Raw genomic sequence first — 24,755 nt, forward strand, 5'->3', positions numbered from 1 at the left:
TGAGGAAATTACCTAATTAAAAAAAAAAAAAAAAAAAGAAGTGAGGCCAGGCTGAGTGGTGGTGGTAGACACACCTTTAATCCCAGCACTCAGTAGGCAGAGACATGTAGATCTCTGAGTTCTAGGCCAGTCTGGACTACAAAGCAAGTTCCAGGATAGTCAGGGCTACACAGAGAAACCATGTCTCAAAAGCCCTCAGAGAGAGAGGGAGAGGGGGAGGGAGAGGGAAGGGAGAAAAAGGGGGAGGAGAGAGGGAGGGGAGAGGGAGAGAGATGGAGGGGAAGAGAGAGAGACAGACAGACAGATAGACAGACAGAGGCAGAGACAGAGACCAAGGTGGTGGAAGTAAGACAACAGGGAAGGAACTTTGAAAGAAATACACGGCCTGGTTTGCTCTGCCAAAGCCTGCCCCACCCCCACCGGTTTCTTGACCACACCTTCCCTAGCATCATGGAACCATGAACCAAAATAAACCTGCCTGGGATTTTGTCACAGCAACAAGAAAAGTAAATAAATATCAATATTAATGTTTTTATCCTCCCCAGTGTGCAAGCTACAGGAATACTGGACCAAACTTAGGTTTTTCTGGACATGTCTAGTCTGTTTTGGTATAAATTATGGAGGAACTCGATTGAACACAAACCTTTGAGTGGTGGAGCTGGAGTCAACAAAATGCCTGGTGGTCCTGGGTACCCGCGATCTCCAGGATCCCCCTGAAATCATTCATTTATTAATTTTCCTTGGAAATAATGACACTTCCTGCCATTCAGCTAAGGTTGGAATGCCACGGGTACTTCCATAGGGGAAGGAAAGACAACTGGCTGACTAGAGAAGTCAGTCAGTCAGTCAGAGAGTTCCAGAAGGAACCAACAGGCACCTGGCCTCTCACCTACACTCACAAGTAAACAGTGGATGGACAAAGCAATAGCAAAAGAAAAACCATTAACTGCAGAGAAATTCTTACAGTGTGCCCATAGTTTAAGGACCATGACAGATGCCCAGTTTCTTAGGTCTACTTTGGACATAGTATCTAGCAAGGCAATCCAGCACAAATGTTTATTCACCTTGTAAGAAGACCTGAAACTGCATTTCATTATGGCAGCAAAATACTGCCTCTCCTTTAATCATGTCCCCCGAGAGCAGCCGGGCTTGCCCTGAACAAGCACTGAATATCGGGTCCCAGAAGTTACAAAACAAAGGAAAACATGCTACAACGCTACAAAAGCAGATGATCTTGATTCGCATGATCCCGTGAGAGTTTTGAAACTCACATTATTATCCACTTTCAAAAGAATTGCTTCTTGAATATAAGCATAACTATGCTTCATGGTCTACTTATAATAATGGCATGAAAATATACTACTTATACATCCTACACAGCGTGTATTAAAATAATTTTTATTGCATTGCATCTATCCTCTTTTGAGTTACATTGTTTGGTTATTTGCAATATTCTAAAACCTTAATTTGATAACAGAATAATCTAAAAAAAAAAAACCTTTTTTTTCTGGCATGGCTTGTGTTTTTACCTTTGGACCAAGAAATCCGAGCAGCCCAGGCTCTCCAGCTGCTCCTTGTATCCCCTACAAACAAGCACAGAGAGACTTAGGACAGCTCACTGTATCAGGCTAACATCCTCTCACTCCCATCCAACGTGAACAGCACACACTCACTGAGACTCTGGGCAGTCTCAACCACTTGTGGATTGTATCAGTTTTGTAACTCAGTTTTAAAAATCAACAGCACAATCCTGTAACTCAGTGGTTCTTAGCCTTCCTAATACTGGGACCCTTTAATATAGTTCCTCATGTGGTGACACCCTCTCCCCACCAGCCATAAAAACCATCGTCATTGCCACTTTGTAACTATAATCTTGCTACTGTTATGAGCCGTAATGTAAATATTTCTGGAGACAGAGGTTTGCCAAAGAGGTCATGACTCACAGATTGAGAACCACTGCAGATATTCATCAAATGAAAGTGTCTGAACCGAGTGTGCAACACATACTTGTAATCCTAGCACTTAAGATGGAATGGCAATAGGATCAGGGGATCAAGGGTTCAAGACCGGCCTCAATTAGATGGTTATGTAGTGAGTTCAAGGCCAGCCTAGAGTACCTGAAACCCTATCTCAGAAAACCCAATAGGGGAGCCCAAGGGACTGGTATAGTGGTGTGGAGCATGTGTGACTCTTGCAGTGGGTTGGAGTTAGATTCCTAGAACCCATGTTAGGTGGCTCACAAATGCCGATGTCTTTTGGGCTCTGTGGGTACCTGCAATCATATGTGCATATAACTGCATGTATTTTTAAATTACATAAATACATGTTTAGATAAATGATATAATTTAAATTTTATAAATATATGTTTAGATAAATTGTTTAAAAACAGTGTAAAATATAATATGATCTATAATATATAAATTTTATAAATGTAGTATAAACATATAATTTAAATATATATAAATTAAATATATAATAAAATAAATATTTTCTAAAAACTAAAACAAACAAAAACATGGTTGTTGTGTGGAATGCTTTAAATGAGAATGGCTCCCATAGACTCATAGGGAAGGCATTATTGGAGATATGGCCTTGTTGAAGTAAGTGTGGTTTTGTCACTGGGTGGGCTTGGAAGATTCAAAGCTCCTTTCTGGATCTGCTGGGGATCTGGATATAGAATTCTCAGCTACCTCTCCAGCACCATGTCTGCCTGCATGCCGCCATGCTTCCTGCCATGATGATAATGGACTAAACTTCTGAAATGTAAGCCAGTCCCAATGAAATGTTTTCCTTTTTAAGAGTTGCCATGGCCATGGTGTCTCTGCACAGCAATGAAACCCTAACTAAGACAGGGTGAAATGACTCAGTGGGTTAAGGTTCTTGCCACAAAACCTGAGGGTCCATCTCCAGAACGCAAGCAGAAGAGAACAGACTCTGTCAAATTGTCCTCTGAGCTTCATGTGTATGTCTATGCACACATGAGTGTTCACGTGTGCATATGCACACACACTCACAGATACATCACAAATAAAATAAATAAAGTGTAGTAAAATTAATTTAAGAGCTTAAAAAAAAAAGAATTCATCTGCCGTTCCAATTCCTCTCAGCATTCACAAACAACAGTATAGCTGCTCCATAATGCTAAGAGCCCTTCACTACTGAAAATCCATTTTTCCCTTCTGCTGGGATGTACACTTACCTTGAATCCTGGAAAACCTGGAGATCCATGTGAACCAGGCTCACCCTAATAATTATAGAAAACCAACAAGCAGAATTCAAACATCAGGCATGATGTTTTTAATCTTTGTTAACCTTGTTGTACTGTTATGCAGTTTGGATATGCATTAATATGCAGTGGAATAATAATGTGCCATCACGATATGCACTGATATTCAACAGAACAAGACAAGATAAACATAAAATAGGTTCCATGTACTTCTGCCACTTGCCATCCTACTTGATCTTTAGTCTTATTTAAAATATTCACGTCATTGCCAGCATTTAATTAAGACAGTGCTTGCTTTTGCTGTTTCTCCTCTTCCAATTTAAATTATTTAGCATGAAGCTTGCACTGGGTCGAATATCTTTAAAATCTACAGTGCATTCATTTGCATGGAAATGAATAGTTACTCTGGGCAACTTTAACAATAAAAAAAAATGGCATAAAAGCCAATAATGGACCATTCAGTACTAAAACGAGAGTTATCTAAGCCCTACTGAAAATTGGCATCCCTAGGGATCCCACAGGTTATGCCATTACTGACAGGTGTGAGATAACATCTAGAGGCTGACACAGTGCTTCCCTGCTAGGCACCCTTGCACAGACACCTAATTTATGAATAGGTTTAAACTAACCAGCACACACACACATGCCACACTGACACTGAACTAACAGGAACAGCCACAATCCTGTCACCTGCCCACCTCCCCGGCTCTCCTGTCATCTCTATGCCTGCTGTATCTAAAGGACATAAGTGGAAGGGTACACCTCAGCTCTTATGCAAAATACATTGCTGTACACGGACATTTTAGCGTTTTAGCTCATAGGAATGCAGGCATAGTCTCATGGGTGTGAATGAGCAGTGCTTCCAAAGCCCTGGAAGCTTAGGGCTCAGGATCCTTACCCGGGGTCCTGGGAACCCAGGGATACCTTTCTCTCCTTTGATCCCGACACCAGGCTCTCCCTTTAAAGGACAACAATGTTAGGAGGGTTTAAGGAACAACACTTGCTTAGTCTGGAAAGCAACAACAAAATAAAAAGCAAAAACATTGGCAACAGTTTAAAGAGAGCAACTTCCTTAGAATGGAGGTTTATAAGATTATAGTACAATAATGAAAAAATTCCAGTAGTAAACGCTGGCTGTTAAAGTAATGGTAAAGCCACACCAAAAAAAAAAAAAAAAAAAAAGGTGAAAACATTACCTTGCGACCTGGAGGTCCTGGGGGGCCAATCATTCCAGGCATTCCTTTTACACCCTAAAAATTATGAGACATAATATGTTTACATAGTATTCATTGAATTCCATATATTTCATAAATTATTTCTTTGGACAACCTGTTTCTCATTAGACTTTTCTTTTTTGTTTGTTTGTTTGTTTGTTTGTTTTTGTAAATGTAAGGGGTCAAATCCGCAACTAAGACCGAAGTACATCTGTATCCCTGGGTCCATGAGAAAAGCATATGGGGCATGGAGGAGAACTATGGAACCAGACTGCAAATCCAAGGTTGGCAATATAGCTATTGAGAGAACTAGCTTGTTTTGGTAACATAGGAGAATTTAAGCCATCACTTAAAAACAACTGTAGACTATGCATCTGGCATTGGGAATACCTGTGCTGGAGGTGGATAGCCCAATTAATATTTTCCCAAAGTCTATAACATATCCAGCTCTATTCACGTGTCAGCCTTTCAGTTATCAACACACAAAGCCCACCTCTGATATCGAAAGGACAACTGGGCTCCCCATGATCGCTGCTGTCTGTACATTGGAACATCACTCTGAGGTCCTGTGTTCTGGAGGACTTAAAACAGACTATGCTGGGTCTACCACTCAGCAGCTGAGAGAACCTGAAAACACTGTAAGGCTCTGAGCCTCGTAAAGGGACTGACGTGAGCATCAGCCAATTGAGGCAGCTTTGGGATTCACATGCCCGTCCACAGGAGCTCAGCCTTACACATGTGCAGGAAAAGCTTCCTACTAGTGCTTCACAAGGTGGCTTGGGAGGTGCCTGGGGCTTACCTTTTCTCCTTTATAGATTCTCAAATCAGGTGGCTGTACGAACAGCGTGGGCCCAGGAGGACCACGCTGGCCAACTTCACCCTTTAAAGACACCAAGAAGATAGGAATTTCATTTTAACTTATGCTTTGAAGCACAGAAAAATTAAACCCACAAATAATACAGTGTTTCCAATTCTGTGTGTCCTGGATTGAAAATAAAATTCATGAAAAATGTACTATGCAATATAAAATTATATTTATTGTTTCTTATGAAATATGGCTTGAAACAAAATTTTTAAAATAAATGATCCATAATGTTACTATCTGGGGACAACCTACTGAAGACATTTGGGGTAGTGCTTTGTAGTGTTTATTTATGTATGGCACGCACACAATGTATGCACACACATACATACATACATGCCTGTTCATATACAAGTGAACAGTATCTTGTTAAATTCAGTTGTAAAACTATAATCAAGATAAACATTATACATCTGTAATCTAAGCAAATAAGATGTTGAGGCAGGAGAATCACAAGTTTGAAGCTTGGACTGCCTAGTGTAGGTCTATGTTTCTGATAGATGGTATTTCTTCAGGAAGGATATCACTTCAAGTTTACTGAAAATAGTGTAACTAGGGCTCCAGATACTGCTCAGACCAGGGAGGCTACTGAAGTGCTCAGACCCTAGGAATATTTAAGATTTTTTTTTCTTATACCCTCTTGGCTAACAGTGTTGATGTATTGACTGCATCATTCTGTAAATAGATGACCGAACAAATACACAAACAGCACAGGGTGAGCACTATGCACTGTTAATGATAACCATTCTTATCCTCATAGCTGAAGTCCAAACACACCTATACAGACCAACAAAACGGGAGCGTCTTCAAAACTGGGCCATGCTATCTTCTCATATTATAAAAAGTACCATGTAGTTAGCACAGTCAAACGTACAAAGAAAAGCCCAAAGAATAAATCATAAAAGATCCACAATCACATCACCCACAATACTAAGTAACAAACATAAAGGCCGCTGTTTCCATTTTTGTTATTTTATTTTTATTTTTAGATAATGTCTCATATAGCCCAATGTGCCTTAAACTTGTTGTGCAGCCAAAAAGTAAAGTGGTCTTGAACTCCTGATCCTCTTACCTGTACCTCACTAATGCTGGGATCAAAGGTATGCACCACCTTGCCCAACTTTTCTAATAAAGGGAGAGGTGGGGAGTTGATCCTCTCAAGGACTGAGATTGCAAGCATGCATCCCCATGTCTGACATTAGTATTCTTTATTCTCTCTTTTACAAACTTGGTCTCTAGCTCTGTTGCTGGCCTTTATGTCTGATGTCATACCATGGGCATTCCCTACATCATGAAGTCTTCCTCCATATTTCCAACTCCTGTTAAACAACTGTATTATAACTTAATTGCCATGGAACTCCATGTCAGCAGGGAACAGGTCTATCTTGCTAATTTTAACCCTAACCCTACCATGGAGTAGATGCTCAAGAGCTCATTCTCCAGTGTTGTGAAAGAGCAGCCTGCCTCCTTTGGGACATTCAGGTGAAGTCCACATAACCCGCCACCTTAAATCACTTTCCTAGAGTGCCCCACCCAAGAAGCTACTTTCCTAGCCCTGGTATTATGTTTTGTCAGAATTGAGATTTTACAGCCAAGGGTAAGATAATTCAGCAAACAGAAGTTATGAGCTGTGAAGTTGGACAGCGTCTATACAGTGAACACAAATGGTCACAACGGCCTCTATTACTAGAGAAGGCACACATCCTAACATCTGCTCTTCCACACAAGGAACCCTTACCGGATCTCCCCTTTGCCCCTTCAGTCCAGTGGCAGGATTTCCCTGAAAGGAAAAGAAAATAAAATCAAATTGCTTTTTAGTTTTAAAAGTGCAACTACAAGCAATTAAGACGTCTAACCATGCAACTCATGGAGGTTTATTTAGGTGGGAAGTCTCCTAAGAGGGAATCTGTGACTGACAATAAGTGTCAGTGACCAGTTATCCTACCCAAGGGTAGACACTCATGATGTATTAAGAACTTACCTTCAACCCAGGGCTCCCAGGATGACCTATAGGTCCCTAAATCAATAAAAAAAAAAAAATCAACTCTAGTCATAGTCATCAGAACGTTTCTCTTAGTCACCCAAGTTTCAATTAGGAACATCTTTTGATTGTAAGGTTGTTCATGCCACTGCTCTTTCTCATGAGGAAGATAAACATTTGATCTCATGTGAGTAAAGAGAAAAATCATCGTTACCAGAGCCTGAAAAGGCTGACTAGGAAGAGGGGGATGAATGAAGAGCTAGCTAATGAGACTGCAGATACAGTTAGTCAAAAGAATTGAGTTCTACTGGTCTATGGCACAGTGAGGTGACAGTCAACAATTCACATTACAAAATGGCTAGCAAGGATGGTCAATGCTTCCATGACAAAGGAACGATGGGTGTTACAGGCAATGGATGTGCTAACTATCCTGCTTTGATCACTCCATATTATGCACATGTGTCCAACTATCATAGTGTTCATATAATTGTGTGTATGTGCAAGTATGTTTGTGCACACATGGGTGTAGGTGCATGTGTCTGTGATGCATGTAGAAACCAGGATCCGTCTCAGATGTCATTTCTTCTTTTAGAGACAGTTATCTCCAACTGAAATCTGGGGTTCACTAATTAGACTAGGTCAACTGGTTAGGGAGGCCCAGAGTTCCACCCACGTCTTTTTCCCCAAGACTGGTATTAGAAATATGTACTGCCATGCTTGGATCTTTTTATGTGAGTTCTGGAATAGAACTCAAGACCTCAGACTCATGCGGAAAGTTATCTCTTCGGTTCTATGTGTATTATTATGTGTCATTCAAAAATGATAAGGACACACAGTACACTTTTAAACATGGATAGGCTATCTTTCTGTGTAGACAGTGGCTTTTTCTGGGGAACCTATCCATCAAGATGGGTTTCTGCCAATAAAGGTGGTATCTTAGTTAGGGTTTTACTGCTGTGAACAGACACCATGACCAAGGCAAGTCTTATAAAGGACAACATTTAATTGGGGCTAGCTTACAGGTTCAGAGGTTCAGTCCATTATTATCAAGGTGGGAGCATGGCAGCATCTAGGCATGCATGGTGCAGGCAGAGCTGGGAGTTCTACATCTTCATGTGAAGGCTGCTAGTAGAAGACTGACTTCCAGGAAGCTAGGATGAGGGTTTTAAAACCCACACCCACAGTGACACAACTACTCCAACAAAGCCACAACTACTCCAACTGGGCCACACCTTCTAATAATGCCACTTCCTGAGCCTAGCACATACAAACCATCACAGGTGGTTCTTCAGCTTGACCCAGTTTTTGCTGCACTGTTGGCTACAGAGGGGCAGCGTCAGCAGCTATACTTACTGCTAGCCCTGGTGTGCCTGCATGCCCCATGGGCCCTGGTGATCCTTGTGCACCCCTAGATCCCTGAAGAGGGAGAGAAAGATCAGCACATTTACTGTGAAAACCACAATCATTGCTCACAGAAAGGATGGCATGTAAGCCCAAGTAGATAGAAAACCTGTGAAACAGCCAGTCCCCCCCACAACACACACACACAAACACACACACACACACACACACACATACACACACACATATGGTCAGTGAGAACATCCTTAGCAGTTAGGAGCACCAGGCCAGGAAGAGTGACCACTTTGTTGTAGGGCTCCCTTCAGGTCAAGAGAACAATCAACACCTCACAAACAAATCTTGTAATAATAAAAATCACAAAGAAGAAAACGACAGTAGCTCTTCCCAATTTCAACAGAACTTTATGCATATCAAGATGTTCATATTAGTCTTGGGCAATGTGGATATTTAAAGACATTTTCAGTTTATGACTATAACCATTTGCCTGTACGTATATATGTCTGTGTGCCATGTACATACAGAAGCCAGAAGAGAGCACTGAATCCCCTAGACCTAGAGTCACAAACAGTTATGACCCTCCATGTGGGTGCTGGGAACAAAGACCAGGTCCTCTGCAAGAGCTGCAAGTCCTCTTAACCAATGAGCAATCTCTCCTTCTCCCTTATTTAAATACTAATATATTTATACTTTTAATACTCTTGAAATGTAGCTTAGAAGACCAAACTAAATAAAACACTATCCCGAGCTCAGGATCAATATGATTCAGACTTAAGCAATTTTCTGTCTCACAAGATTATTTAGACTTAAGCAATTTTCCATCTCGCATAAGCCAGCATTGTGGCGGACCAATCGTTGGCAGATGGTAGGGATGGCTGGTCAATCCTGGAAAGGTGCAGAGAGAAGCCCCCTGCCCTATAGCTCACATCCAATGACTTATGAGTGTGATGCTCTGCCCTCTTTAGGGGGATGAACAGGCATTTGTTTCAGCAGTGACATCAAAAGCATCTCATTCATTACATGAAGTTGAGCTTCTGCTCCATTAGGGAACTGACCTGGGATAGTGACTCTGTGGATATCCGGGAACCACAAAGCAGAATTGCAAGTTAATCCCTGGGAGGCAAAGCTACTTTTACTTTCAATCTCGAAAACACTAATAAGCTAGAAAGGCTAATATGATCATTGAAATACAAAATTCAGGGAGATGAAAGTGGGGTAAAATAGCAATAAACAGTTACTAATTTGGTAGGTAAAAATGTACAAAAGTGGTACAAAATTCCATTTGCTATATTCTTGTAGGAGGATATATATATATATATATATATATATATATATATATACACACACACACATATACATATATACACACACATACATGCATATATATGTGTGTGTGTGTGTGTGTATATATATATATATATATATATATATATATATTCCCCCCCCACAGGTCTGCAAATGCCTAGCAGTGTTAAATGATTATGACCAGACAATGTGGGGGTGGGGGCGGGGGGCGGGGCGTAAGAGGCAGCTTGCTGGGTTCAGCAGTTGCTTCCTGATGGGTGAACTTGAACACCACCTCACATGGACTCAACACCCTGCTCCCAGTAAGATGAAACTCTTAAGTTTGGACAAGCGACCAAATTTTTATTCTATACGACATAGGCCCCACACTTTTTGTAGCTGGTTATGCTGGACTGAAAATCTAAAGAGCTGTTTGAAGAGAAGATGGTTGTCCATGGTGTTCTCGGAAGACTTACTGGTAAGCCGGGTGGTCCTGGGTCCCCACGGTCTCCCTGCAAGGACATCATTATACTGTTTTACAAGAGGAGGCCATTTTTCTAGGACACAGATGACTCAGAGGGAGAGAACTGCAACGTGACAGATCTGTACTAGCCCAGGCAGGCAACCTATGCACTTTGTCACTATTGAGAAAACAACCATGCAAGGGCTCTATGGTGGATTTCTTTCTTTATCTCTGTCTATCTAATGGAGACCAAAACAAGGCTGGTAGAGTCAGAACAATATAGAAGAAAGATGTGGGTTGTATTTCTGCTCATCTTACTGTAGCAGGTAAATCTAAAATTCCTGTTTCCACAATATGCCTATCTCTCATCTAGTGCCCTCCCCAGATCTTGCTCTACGGCAATAGTTCTGAACCTGTAGGTCTCAACTCCTTTGGGGGTTACATATCAGCTTTCCTGCATATCAGATATTTACATTACAATTCATAAGAGTAGCAAGATTCCAGCTATGAAGAAGCAACAGAATGATTTTATGGTTGGGGGTCACCCCAACGTGTGGAACTGTATTAAAAGGTCACAGCATTAGGAAGGCTGAGAACCGCTTCTCTAGAGTGACAGGAAGAGATAGCAAGGACACCCTCCCTGATAGGGCGTCCAGTCCAGATCTAAAAATCAGCTTTGTGTTGATGTTTGATTGCTTTGCATGACAATGAGAGTGTGTGCATGCTCTTAGATGCAGGCTCTTTCTAAACACAAGTCACACTTAAGGTACTGTCCTTATGCTTTTAGGTGTTGTCATTTCTGTGGTCTTAGTCTCACATTGCTGTTCAACCAAAGCCTCTTCAAGTGTCTCAGAGCCTTGGGTCAGTCCATAGCAACTGACAACCTGATCCAAATAACAATGATGATCCCAAGGAACCTTGAAATGGATGTGTCCTTATAACTCTGAATGTGTCAGAGGCAAGGCAATCTACAGCCAGAGACTAAGTAAGGCCCATGCCTCTCCACAAGAGGAACAGAGCCATCTGTTGTATGAGGTTAATGGCAAAGTAAAATAAAATAAATCAGTACATCCAATAATACTTTATAGAAAATCCCTGCCTGTGTGTTTCCTATTGGGGAAAATGGCTTTGTCAAACACACAATGGCCATAAAACTTACCTGAATACCTTTAACGCCACCAGAAATGTACACAGATCTTCCTTTTTCTCCATTTTCCCCAGGCTGACCCTGAAAAGGAGACATTCACTTAGGAAAAAAATAGACTCATTTCAGTATTTTCTCTTCTATATGAAATATTAGTCACCAGTAAAAAGCACTGTAGCCATTTCACTGGGATGGACTTATGGTCTCCTTGATTGTTATCAGCCTGAGTCCAAGGTTTTCATACACCTCTACTCAGCCATTCAATTAGACCGACCACTCACCAATGGTCAGTTACTAATTTTGGGGTAGAAAGACTGTTTTTCTCATACTATAATACAAGGCATTACTCTTAAAAGTAAGTAATTTTTCAATTTAATTACTTGGCCCATTTCAGTATTTGTATCAAAGAAGAGCTTATATGACTTTTCTAAGGCTTTTTTCAAACTTCACAGCAGCTTCCCTTTGGTGAAACTGCTCCCATTTTGTTTGGCTGCTTGCTTGGCTAGCGGGCTGACTTTTGAGACAAGGTATCATTATGTAGCAGTGGCTGACCAGGAATTGGCTATTTAGTTTAGGCTGCTCTGGAGCTCAGAAACCCACCTGCCTCCGCCTCTTTCCTATACAGGCATGTCCCCACTATGCCCCTGCTGTTTAGAACATTTTTAGGCAGTAAGTGGAATAGCTCAATGAATTCCATTATAGTTTTCCTATAGAACAACTTAAAATCCCAGTTAATATCTTATACACATTAACTTGCTTGCTTTAACCCAGAATTTCTGCCTTCATCATATTAGCAAGCTCAGTGAAGGAGTGTAAATTTCTCAAGCTGATCCTATTCATAAAAAGGCTTGACTTGGTTTTTGCAGGGAGGGGGGAGATACTCAGTGGCTTCCTGGAACATCATATCAACTGTTTCCTTGACTCATCCGCTTAGCTTTCTCAGGCAGCTGTGGCTTCCTACACATCCAGTCTGTGTGGATTTCAGTTCCACACTAACTTAGATCAGTTAATGAGTTAAGTGAAAATAAACTGAATAGCTGCACAAAGATTAAAGCAGAAACTTGGAGGCAGAATGCTTGTCTGGCAAACCTGAGTTTGATCCCCAGATTTAAAACAAACAAAAAAGAATTCACTGCTAGCTCCTCATTCCACAGATCACCACATGAATAACAAACAGACTGGTCATGATCAATGACAAATCATGTCATGTGTTTCGAAGCTTATTGTGACTGAGCACAGCATAAGCCTGCCATGATTGATCACTGCACTTCTTGGTCCACTGTATTATTAGCATATATTAATTATGCAGAATCAGGGCTTTTGTCCTGACATTTACATATGTGTGCATAATGTATCTCATCAATAGTCACCCAGTTTCTCTTGTCCCCTCCCACTTCTGCTGATCTCCCTCTTCCCACATAGTGTCCCCTTTGCTTTTGTGTCTATTTTTTGTGACCCAGTGAGTTTCAGTAAAGTTCTCTATAGAAATGTGGGTGGGAGTTTGTCTGCAGGAGTGTGACTGTACATTTTTTATTCAGACATGTGTGTATGCACACACAGTAAAGCACAGCAAAACACATAGATATGTTGTTTCCTTTTCTCTCAGATATAAACCCAAGTGACATTTTTACAAAAATGACTACTTGAAAGAGGAAATTAGTCTTGGAAGATGAAAGGAAGAGAAACACAAAAGAGCCATTTACAATGTTGCCAGTGTAACTCAGGAAGTGTAAGTGGAGTTAGAGAAATCATGGCCACCGCAGCACCTAGGGCGGGTGGGCTCAAGCACGGAGACACAGACTGTGATAAAGATATTTCTCAATAATGAAAACTGACCCAAAACATTGAAAGAGTGTGACATTTTGTCACAGCATGGAAAAAGGTTAATTTGGTATTATATATTACATGATAAGGAAAAGGAAAACACCATTCAAAACAGCCTGGAGAAATTTTTTTTCTATTATAAAACTCAACACTTTGATTCTCAGATGTTTAAAATCACAAAGTACTGCATAAATATTCTATTTTTTTTCACTTCATAGATTTATAAGTGACAGCAAGTTTTTAACAGAGTAATGAAACATTAAAAGGCCACAAGACAGTAGTAGCTTTGCTCATCCCATCCATGTGTGAGTTGCTTTGGATAGCTTTAACATTCAGGACAGTCTCACTTTACAGGCAGGGTGATCAGAAGTGACAAAGAGAATGCTGCTTAACAAAGGTACATCCCAACCCTGTGGTCAGCACTGCTGCTATGGTAAAGCTACTGCCCCTGCCCGCCCCTGACCTCAGAAATGCCTGATTCAGTGGAAGGGGGAGGGGCTTCCTCTGTGAGTCTTCATCTCACAGCTTTGGAACTTGGAGAAGGGTGTGCTTGACTAAGAACATTGACACCCACAGATGATTTATATGTGATGTGAAGAATGGTGGCAGCCTGGAATTCCTTCTGAGTTCTAAGTTCAGAGCAGTTCTCCTTCAGTCGAGAGCACAGGGAAGATGACTGAAGAGAAAATGGATGGCTCTAGTAGTGTCAAAAAGAAACCTCTTGGGAGGGTTTAAGAAAATATTTAAATAGCAAAGGGGAAAAGCTGAAAGACAACCATACATAGAAAGTCAATTTGTTTCTTAAGGGAAAGAATTAATTAATTAATTAATTAATATGTTCTTATTTATTTATCTATTTAATATAAATAATATTGTATAAATTTTATTTTATAAATTCTTATATTTTATAAATTTTGTAAATAACATATAAAATATATAAAGCACATAATAATATATAAATGATATAAACAATAATTTTTTATTTAAAATTTTCTCAAATTTTATTAGTTCTTTGAGAATTTCTTAACAGTGCATTTTGACTCAGGCCAAATCACTTCTGATTTTTACTCAAGGGAGAGAGCTGGACAGGTGGGTGATGAGAATAAGGGATGCCCCTTGTAGAAGTTATCTTTAAACAACAAACTCATCCTGAGTGGTGGGATTGTAAGTTTTGGTAAACTGCCTCCTCCTTTAACTTCATGCAGGAGCAAGAACTGCCTTAATGAAGCTAGTTATTTCACATCCCATCTTAATGCCACTCAGTGTCCTTCCTTTCCACAGCCTACTTTAACCCCTACATGTTCTGGTTCTGCCCACCTCCCCTCCTGCTTCCTCCAAGCATCCGGTTTTGTTGACCATGCTGCAGGTAAAGGTACAGCGAGGCCAGTTCCAGTTCCCGAGTATACCAAGCCGGTTCCTGCAATTCATAAAATCTTTTCACTTAGGATCCCTCTAGGCTGTGCTAATGGTGTCTTACAGGGGGGCCACCTGGGCCTGGAGCTCCTCTTTCTCCTGGATAGCCCGGATCACCTCGTGAGCCATTGTAGCCGTCCACACCAGGTTTGCCTCTGGGTCCGGGAGGCCCTGGGTGACCCTGGGAATGACAAAGCTTATGAGTGACATTTCTGCAAGAAAACCCCGACATGCACCCTGATCTACAGAAACCATGACCCATTTGTATACTTGTTTCATTTTGTGAGGTGCCCTAACCGTGCTACCTGGCAAAATTACAACTTTATAAAGTGCATGCATTCTGTCTGGCAAGTTAATTTAGCTTGAGTTCTTCTCCTGCTTTGGAGGTATCTACTGAATTCTAAAGTTTCCCAAACCCCGATTTCTCCTTTCACAGGCCTTCTGTGCTAGATGACTCTCAAAAGGTTACTTGCAAAGCTGGGACACACCAGAAAATGAGGCTTCTCTTATGGACACATGTTTCATTCCAGAGCACTGTGGCATGAAGAGACAGGTGTATCTAGAGTCTATTTTGGATTTGATTTCTTCTTTGTTAATTTGTCTGAGGGCTTTGCTCTTCGCGTGAAATGCTTTGGTTTGAGAGTTATTACACAAGATTGAAGAATAAGCTACAGAATTTAAAAGTAAAAACTAACAATACATATTTTTGGAACATCTGTTTTTTCCAGGACTTTGTTTATGATGTTTTTTCTTTTCTTTTCTCCCCCCCCCCCCTTTAAGACAGGCTCTCATTATGTAAACCGTTGGATGGCCTCAAATGCGTAATCCCTCTGTCTCAACCTCCCAAGTACTCCGACGGTGTGTGTGCACCACTACACTGTTTCCCTTTAAAGCTTCCAGTGACTCTTTCTTCCTTGAAACAATGGAGCAACGTGAGAGGACACTTACAGGTATACCATCCACACCTGGAAATCCAGGGACACCAGTTGGACCCTAATTCCAAAATATAAAACAAAGATGTAAACATGACTAATTATTAGATAGGCAAGTCGATTTACTGAAAACTATTAACAGTGGTTCCAAATCAGAAGCCCTTAACAGTCACTGTCACGTGTTGTTCGCTGACTGGCCAAGACCTCAGCAGTTAAGAAGCATCCTTTCCCCCTCTGTTTTATGGACCCAGGAAGGCAACTTGGCAGGACCAGCCCAGAATGAATATTTGTCACGGTGCCAAACTCTAGCCCTCGGAATCCTTCCCAGAACAACAGGACCTTAATGTGACCAGCGGCAACTGACAGACAGAGCTACATCCTGGCTTATACAGAGTTACGAAATCCTTTCATATTTTCACCAACAGGAAATAAGCCACGGTTTGACACGTGGAGTGGCATATCCCATGGTATTTTTCTCAAGACATCAATGTGGATTAAGAAATTAACACAGGATGATCTCTAAGACCTGCGGTTGACTGAGAAATGCAAGGTTCTCGGCCTGGCACACAAAATGCTTTGCTTGGATTGTTTGGAAAGCAGATGAACAACAGCAGTCTTCCCTGGGCACATTTAGAGATTAAAGAAATGTTCTAAGAGGGCCTACTCCTCAGGAGAAGGGCCGAGAAAGAGACTGGTTACCACAGAGTCCTGTGTCTTAGTTTTTGACCATGTGCAGTTGTGTAGTATTCCTGAGCCTGAGCATTATCAGGAGATGAGTGGAATAATTTGGCCTTTAATGAGATAATGTATTGTTTCCTTCCCAAAACGCCCACCCACCAGGTTAGCGCCGTGCAGCTTCACAAATCTGCCCACTGCCTTAGATTATTCAGAAGAGCACTTTCTACCTTCCTCTTCTCTAAGCATGCTTCTAAGACTTTGGACTTCCCCGACAGTTTAGGTTCCATTCATCTTTCCCCAAACTTCTCCTGTCTGCCACGTGGCTCCTTGCCTGCCATGAGTCTCACCTCTATGTCCATGCCTCTGTGCCTCCAGGCCACTGTAAGCTGCATAGATTTTCCCTTCTTTTTCTCTTTGACTCCTTTAAGCAGCTGCAGAGATTTATAGCTTGCTGATCCAGGCCAAAGTTTTCTTCTAAATACCAATATTATCCTCAGACTTTAAACTAAGCAAACAAATAAACAAGCCCTGAGCACTAGAGACTGGTAGGATACTGAGTGACCCACTCACCTTGTCTCCTTTCTCTCCTGGTGGTCCAGGTGAGCCACTGTCCCCTCTCTCTCCTTTTTCTCCTGGAATCCCAAGAGGTCCTGGGGGTCCCAAGGGCCCTATTGGTCCCTGTGGTCCCAGTGGTCCTGGGTGACCCTGAAATAGAAAGAAGAACCAAAGAAGCTGTAAATAATGTTTGCTAACACAGGCACGTCCCTGTGAGTATAGAAAAATCAGAACATTAAAGTTGGGCAAATTCCAATAAAAACCACAAACAATCCGATGTTACAAGTAGCTTATATAGCATTGCCTTTTCAAGCTGATTTTTAAGCTCTGTATTAAATGCCCATTATTGTGTGTGTGCACATAAATATGTGTGTGTATGCATATGTGTGAATGCATTCATATGTACATGTATGTGTGCTTATGTATGCATATATGCATGTGTGTGTGTATACAAGGAGACTATATATGTTTGCAGACATGGGTTGATTAAGGCTCTGTTATTTTCCCACTGCCAATTGCATTTGTAGGTCTTAAGATGGTTTATGAATCATAGAACTAAAAATATCAAACTCTTGTTGCTACCATGTGAGGAACAGAGCTACCTATGAATGATGGAGAAAGTGCCTGGTAGACTTGATAGGGACAATGACTTTATGTCCTGTAGCTGCCCTCCTCCTCTGCCCCTGTACAGTTAATGATTTTGAACTTGGAAAAAAAATAATTCTTTCACATTATAATTTTGATTCGCAGAAATTCAATCATTGATTTCATTATAAGATTATCAACCAATGGCAACAAAGAAGCTATTTGACTGAACACAGAAATATAGCATCAGTTTGTCCAAATGACACTGTGTCTCGATATTCTGTCCCTGGGGTGACAAATGTGCTCAGCTTGTTTTGCCACCACATAGTTCATCATCTGTTATCTCTCACTAGAATTGAAAACCCTCCTCAAATTCACTCACAGTTGGGCTGTGGGGTTTAGTGATTCTTCAAATTTTCTAAAATCCATCAAGAAAAAAAGCCTCTTGCCCCCAAATTCACTCATAACTTCATATTTTAAAAATTAACATCTTAGCTGGGCAGTGGTGGTGCACATCTTTAATCCTAGCAATTGGGAGGCATGAGGCAGGTGGGGCTCAGTTTGAGACCAGCCTAGTCTACAGAGTGAGTTCCAGGACAGCCAGGGATGCACAGTAAAACCCTGTCTCAAGAAACAAACAAACAAACACACATTTTAAAATTGTTTTATTGCAGCATGTATGTGTCTGTGTGTGTGCACATGCATGTGTGTGTGTGTTGTGTATGTGTGTGCAACATACATGCCCCAGAGATGTGTATTGAGGTTGGAATCAGTTCCCCCCTCTACCATGCAAGCCCCAGGCATAGCACTCAGGTCAGGTCTTCAAGCTTGACAGTAAAGGACTTAACACTGAGCCATCTTGCTGCCCTGTAACTGCATTCAATGATCAAATATGTCTTGCTACAAGGACAGAAATATTTGATAAATTTTGGCAGCTACCTGCTAAGATCATATCTTTTAGATTTCTAGAACAAATGCAGGATGGTCTTGGAGATGTACAGCATTCTGGGAAAATATTCCTTGCAGAGTCCTATATGTATAAAACTCTGAAATATCCCAAATCAAGGTGTTAGCCCATTCATTTTTGGGTACCTTGTCTGTGTGATCCCATGAAGGAAGTATTGTGTGCTGACAATCTAATAACCAGATGTTCAATAGCCAGGTCTTCCCACCAGACTAGCACAGATGCCTGAATACCTTACATAATCACACAAGAGAGTACACCAGTGGGACCCAGCCATGACCACACTTGAACCCTGTTTACATAGTGATGTTGACTTAGGCAGGCCCTGCCAAGCAGAGGAAGATGATGTAAAGGACTAAACTGGAACCTGGTGAAGGAGCTACTCACAACAATACAAGAATACAAGAATAAATCAATACACTATCACTTGGATAACGGGAAAAACAGAGTCTTACAAAAATCCACCAGTCTGAGACAGGATGAACACATTGTGTGACTTCTAACAAGGAAACACAATAAAGACCCACCTTCCTGAGCTAACAAGTATCAGAGAAAACATGGAAGGCAAGCAGCCTAGAAGGTGGCAGAGGGAGAGAGAGAGACAGAGTCAGAGAGAGAGAGAGAGAGAGAGAGAGAGAGAGAGAGAGAGCAGTGAGTGATGTAGGCAAGAAAGGCTGCCCAGGAAGAAATAAAAAGAAGTCATTCATCCTTAGGCAACAGCTAGAGGAGCCCCTGACAGGAGGGCACAGCTCAGTCACCCAGCCTGGAGCTGAGAGAAGCAAGGCTAAGTCTGCTCTGAGGCTGAGGTGTTGACATAGAGATGAGGGTGCGGGCAGCTAAACTCATCTGAGCAAACGACCTGCAGTGAGGGTCTAAAGAGAATGTGCCACACTGACAGCATTTACAGACAGCCATTGGAGAGAGCAACAAAGATGCACTCTGACTGACAGGGAACATGAGGAAGACAGTGATTAAGGACCCAGGCAGAATGTTCTCAAAGCTCAAGGCCACACTTACTATTTCATTAGCATATGTTAATTATATATAATAGTGGGTTTCATTCCCACCTTTCTGGACTACATCCCTAACCTCTCTCATGCTCGGCATCTTTGTCAACAGCTTAGGGCCAAAAAGAATAAAGCCTGTTGAGGCTATATAAGAGAGCACCTGTTGTGATAAATGTTACCCACTGTTATTCTGTGCTATTGTGACAAATGTGTAAATGACAAAAACAAGCCACAGAACAGTATGTCCTATGCTCCCAGCCCTCAAGAAACAGGACAGAGCCTATGGCTGGCTATCTGTTTACAAATGAAGGCTTCTAGATGGTATGCAAGCATGAGGAGAGGGAAAAATACAAGCCAGGGCCATGTCACATTCCCCTCCTGGTGCATCCTACAATCAGCAACTGTGACCTTTGTAATAAAGATAAATTGCCATCTCTGCGTCACCATTAAGCCACCAGGTCCACAGCATTACTGACAACCTTTAACATCTACCCGGACCGTGCAATTGAAAACTATTCTCTGTATTTTCCGTTTCTTCATCTTTTCCATCCCTGACATAATGGCTACAGTTAATTGAGAATTAGAAAAGCTTGAAACTTGTGTGTGTATGTGAGTGTGTGTGTGTGTGTGTGTGTGTGTGTGTGTGTGTGTGTGTGACCAAATAGCAGTAATAAAGCAGGACTGTGAGACTCTGGGAAGTGGGGAAGGTAAATCAATTTGTGATGCATAGCATGTACATTCTAGACCACAACCTGAAAAGACCTTCCTAGCCTGTGTCAATTAATCTTATATCTAATATTAACCTTTTAAATGAGATTGACAGACATTTAAAAGTTCTCTTTTTTCCCTAGATATGAAAATCTGAAAACAATTGCTATTATAGTAAGTTTAGAACTATCTTGTTGTCCTGTGAGCAATTTGTACACCACCTCCCCAAATGACCTTCTTTGAATACAATATTTTGCAACAATGTGCTATTGAGAACACAGCAAGATGAACTCTCATATAAAAGAGAAACTAAGAAAGAGACGGCCAATTAACTGGCCATAAATCTCTTTAATGTGTTTCATTTCAAACATGCAATCCCGAATCCAGTAAGCAAATGGGACTTTGCAGAGGAAAAAAAGGGGGGGGGCGGGGGGGAGTGGAAATGTTTAACACCATGGTAAGCCTAATGGAATTCCATTTAGTATGCTGTGGGAATGGGTCCCGATTAGAGAAAGAACCATAAAAATACTTTGAAAACAAACAGCAGAGCAGAAAATAGCTGTTTGCATTACTGAGGGAAAGCAAGCCTTCCTCCAAGGTCCCCTTCCCGGATACGGCAAGCACACCAACTTCTGGCTGTTTCTGGGAAGCTCTTGTCTTCAGAGCTTTGAGCATGCTGTCTTTACTCACTGACAAGGGCCCTCCATTCCTGCCCTCAAAGTTCCCATGGAAAGACCATCTCACCCTGACCTCCTGCCCTTGCCCTTGAAAATGAAATATCTTTCCAAGGTGCTAAAGAAGTCTTCTCACCCGTTTCCACCAACCTCTTACCCACGCCCTCTCCCTAACCCTACACTCACTGAACCGGGATCTCCTGGGACACAGAGCCTAGGTGTCCAAGACCATGCTAGCGAGAAGGATGGGTTGCCTGGCCTTTTGTTACTACAATTAAACAACCCAGAGGCGGAGTGCTTTATAAAGAAAGAAGCTGGGCTGAGGAAGGAGCTTAATGGCAGAGCACACACCTGGTGTACATGAGGTTTAATATCCAGTATCCCAACAAACAAACAAACAAACAAACAAACAAACAAACCATCAAAAAACAAACCAAACCAACAAAAGATAAAACAAAGGATGGAAAATTTTATTTGGGCTCATAGTTAGGAAAGTAGAAGCAAAGTATAAATGCCACAGTACAGGCTCTGGCCAGAGGCCCGGAAGCTATACCACACAGAGATGAGAGAAAGAGAGGGGGAGGGGCTAGCTTCTCCCCCATCCTTAATTAGCCATCGGATTCAATCCTGGGGGCTCCACTCTAATCCTCTAATCTATTTACTTCACAGCATCCCTACATCTAAGCATAACGGTAATTGTACTTTTCTTGATACCCCTTAATACCGCTAACACAAGACTTTGGGGATTGAGCTTCATCATGAGTCTGTGGGAGACAAAACACACTCAGTCTGTAACTGCAGAGGACAAAAAAAAATGTTTCACAAAATAAGGTGAGCCCTGCCCCACCTCAAGGAAAGATGGGTGCAAATATTTCTTTGAAGCCCCAAACCACTATCCCCAGAACTCTGGCTTTCAGAACATCTGTAAAGCTCCGGGACCCTTCCATGGAACTATATACTCTAGAGCACCCCGCCACCTGCTGAGCAGCGAGCTGACTTGCAAGCCTGCTGGAGTCTTAAACTATTGGACAGATACAGTTAGGCCTTGATTCCAACCTCCCTAAACAGTAACTTTGTAAGTGGAAAACTCACATAAAATTTGGAATGTCCCCCTTTGAAGACTATGAACATTATGACTTCATTTTAGTGTTTTTTAATATAATTAGCTATTTTGTTATATGATTAAAAATTTTAAAAGAATCACATTAAACCTTGGGTAACTGTACTAAATCTGTCTAAAAGCTGCTCAGAAAAAAAAATCCCCTCAAACGCTAGTCTTTGAGATAGTGGCCTGCCAGTCCATTCCATTAGAATAAATAATTTATCTACGGTAACAGAGAAAGAATTTCTATTTTCATTAAGTCTGTTCGCATAAAAATGGGGTCAGGGGAAGAAAACCTTATAAGTAAATATTTAGGCTTGCTTATCTCTAAGGCTATCTTAGAATAGACAGAGTGAAGAGAGAAAAATAACAGTCTGTGAAAGTTATTTTTTCAAAACTAGAAAACCAATCATCACAAGACTTTTCATACACACACACACATATACTACATATGTGTGTGTGTGTGTGTATAATTTCTCTATCTGAATCTCTCTCTCTTTCTAGGTATACCTGATTGTAAGCCTTAATCCCACTCACCAACCATGACTAAACTCGGTTCCACGTGGAGACCTTCAGCTAAGTCTCAGATTGAACAGCTGTGGTGTGGTTTATAGTGCTCCTACTATGTGCACAAAACTGACTCTGTGGTTTGTGATGTTCATTATAAGACAGTGAAGTCACTGGCTGCAGAATCCAAAGACAATCAGTTTGACCCCTGGGCAAGTTGGGTGTGCCCCCATGAAGCCACCAGGTCACCCCTTTCCCTCTTCTCCAGGGCCAAGCTGACATGGGTCATCATATCAGTTACCGGCTTCCTTACAGCAGCACAGGCTCCTGGCTCAGCTGGACAAAGGGAGACCAGAGTGCACACAGTGTCAACTCAGAGCTGAGGACATTTTAAAAACTGTCCCTGGTTAACTGAGGAGTAAGAAAATCACGTCTGTTTTACAAGGTAGAAGAGAGCAAAAGATACAGAATTATACCTTTCTTGGGAACACAAATCAAAATTTCAAGTTAGCCTTTTTGGCTGCCACTGATCTGGCTTCTCTGAGACCAGAACCCATGAGGGATGAATTAAAAACCACAGCACTCTTGTGATTTTTATCAGTTTAGTTGCAAACTGATAACTACAAACATACGGGCTAAGGAGATGGCTCCTTACTGTGCAAGCATGGAGACCTGTTAAGCTCTAGAACCCACTGAGGTGGGAGGGCATAGGTTTGAGGAAGGAATTGAGGATGTGTATCCAAGGATGTCTATTCAGACAGATCCCTTGCTTACTTGATGAGATCCAGGCCAATTAAGAGACCCTTAAAGGTGAAAGGGCTTCAGAGATTGGCTCTTGGCTTCTACACACAGGCATGCATGCGCGTGCGCATACACACACACACACACACACAGAGAGAGAGAGAGAGAGAGAGAGAGAGAGAGAGAGAGAGAGAGAGAGAGAGGAGAGGGACAGGGAGAGGGTGAGGGGGAGGGGGGGAGAAAGAGGGCGGGGGGGGGGGGGGGGGGGGGGGGGGGGGGGGGGGGGGAAGGGGGAGGGGGAGAAGGAGAGGGAGAGAGAGAGGGAGAGAGAGAGAGAGAGAGAGATGATCTTTCTATGGGAACTTTAAAAAAGACTGTCAACCAAGGCCAGAACAAAGAGCCTTGGAAAGTTAGGACAGTGTGTGTGTGTCCGTCCAGTTTTCTACTATGACCTTTTTGTGTTTTTTCTCGGCAAAACATCTAGTTAATGTAAAAACAAAAACAAATGAAATAACAAAGAAAACATTTTCAGTACCCGTTGAATGTAAGACCACGGCATTAGCTATCAAACTATCACAGGAAGGAGAAAAGGTTTAAACAAACCTTAATCTTGGCGATATATCAACTACCCTCCATTACTACCTCATGGAACATAGCCAGCAACACTGAAAGTTGTGCAACTTTGTCCCCACACTGATAGATGAGAAAATTGCCTCAAGATCATGACTTACTCAAGCCCACATTCTTGCCGCCTTGAATCCTTACCTGGATGGTCAGCCTCTCTCCAAACCCCTCTGCCTCCCACTACTTAACTGGCATTGTGTAGGGTCTCACTGACTCCTATGTTATCTGCAGTGAGATTTCTGACTTTTCTCTCCCTCCTCCTCATTTACTTCATCATTATCAGCAGCAGCAGCAGCAGCAGCAGCAGTTTTTGGACAGAGTCTCACTCTGCAGCCTAGGCTGGCTCTAACTGTATGCACATTTGCCATACTTCTAGCTCAGAGCCATTCACTGCCAAGCCCCAAGTCAGTCACGTCATTTGTTGCACAGGTTATCCAAGTGTCAGTCTCCCTCACTCCCTTGACCTCAGTTTTCTCCCCAACAGATGTGTTAGCTCCCTCCAGCCTGCCCTTCCCTTGGGTCATATGCCTTACCTCTGATGGCATATTGTGCCCCCACCTGGACCCCAACCCACCAGTCCCCTGTGACCCGTGTATTCATGTGCCATTCTCATTTGTATGCCAGAAATGTCAATAGCCTGCCTTCATCTGTCACTCAAACCCTACTATCCTCCCATCAAAGATGTGTTGATGGCAGTGACATCAGCTATTGGATAGAACCCAGGGCCCCAATGGAGGATCTAGAGAAAGTACCCAAGGAGCTAAAGGGATCTGCAACCCTATAGGTGGAACAACATTATGAACTAACCAGTACCCCCAGAGCTCATGTCTCTAGCTGCATATGTAGCAGAAGATGGCCTAGTTGGCCATCATTGGAAAGAGAGGCCCCTTGGTCTTGCAAACTTTATA

The 24,755-nt window shown here is 41.9% G+C and overlaps 1 protein-coding gene across 1 annotated transcript in view; it reads right to left on the bottom strand.

Annotated features, from left to right (window-relative positions):
- Col4a4 (collagen type IV alpha 4 chain) overlaps nt 1–24,755 on the bottom strand; it is a 126,434-nt gene that overhangs the window by 69,178 nt on the left and 32,501 nt on the right. Inside the window, exons 5-18 of the mRNA XM_029475388.1 lie at nt 16,951–17,085; nt 15,719–15,763; nt 14,835–14,951; nt 11,549–11,617; nt 10,403–10,438; nt 8,637–8,699; nt 7,284–7,319; nt 7,041–7,082; nt 5,240–5,320; nt 4,423–4,476; nt 4,125–4,184; nt 3,200–3,244; nt 1,530–1,583; nt 644–713 (exon numbers count right to left, since the gene is read on the bottom strand). Coding sequence (XP_029331248.1) covers nt 644–713; nt 1,530–1,583; nt 3,200–3,244; nt 4,125–4,184; nt 4,423–4,476; nt 5,240–5,320; nt 7,041–7,082; nt 7,284–7,319; nt 8,637–8,699; nt 10,403–10,438; nt 11,549–11,617; nt 14,835–14,951; nt 15,719–15,763; nt 16,951–17,085 — 907 coding nt within the window. The remainder of the gene's footprint in view (nt 1–643; nt 714–1,529; nt 1,584–3,199; nt 3,245–4,124; nt 4,185–4,422; nt 4,477–5,239; nt 5,321–7,040; nt 7,083–7,283; nt 7,320–8,636; nt 8,700–10,402; nt 10,439–11,548; nt 11,618–14,834; nt 14,952–15,718; nt 15,764–16,950; nt 17,086–24,755) is intronic.

Source organism: Mus caroli, chromosome 1 (assembly GCF_900094665.2).
Source record: "Mus caroli chromosome 1, CAROLI_EIJ_v1.1, whole genome shotgun sequence".
NCBI lineage: Eukaryota > Metazoa > Chordata > Mammalia > Rodentia > Muridae > Mus > Mus caroli.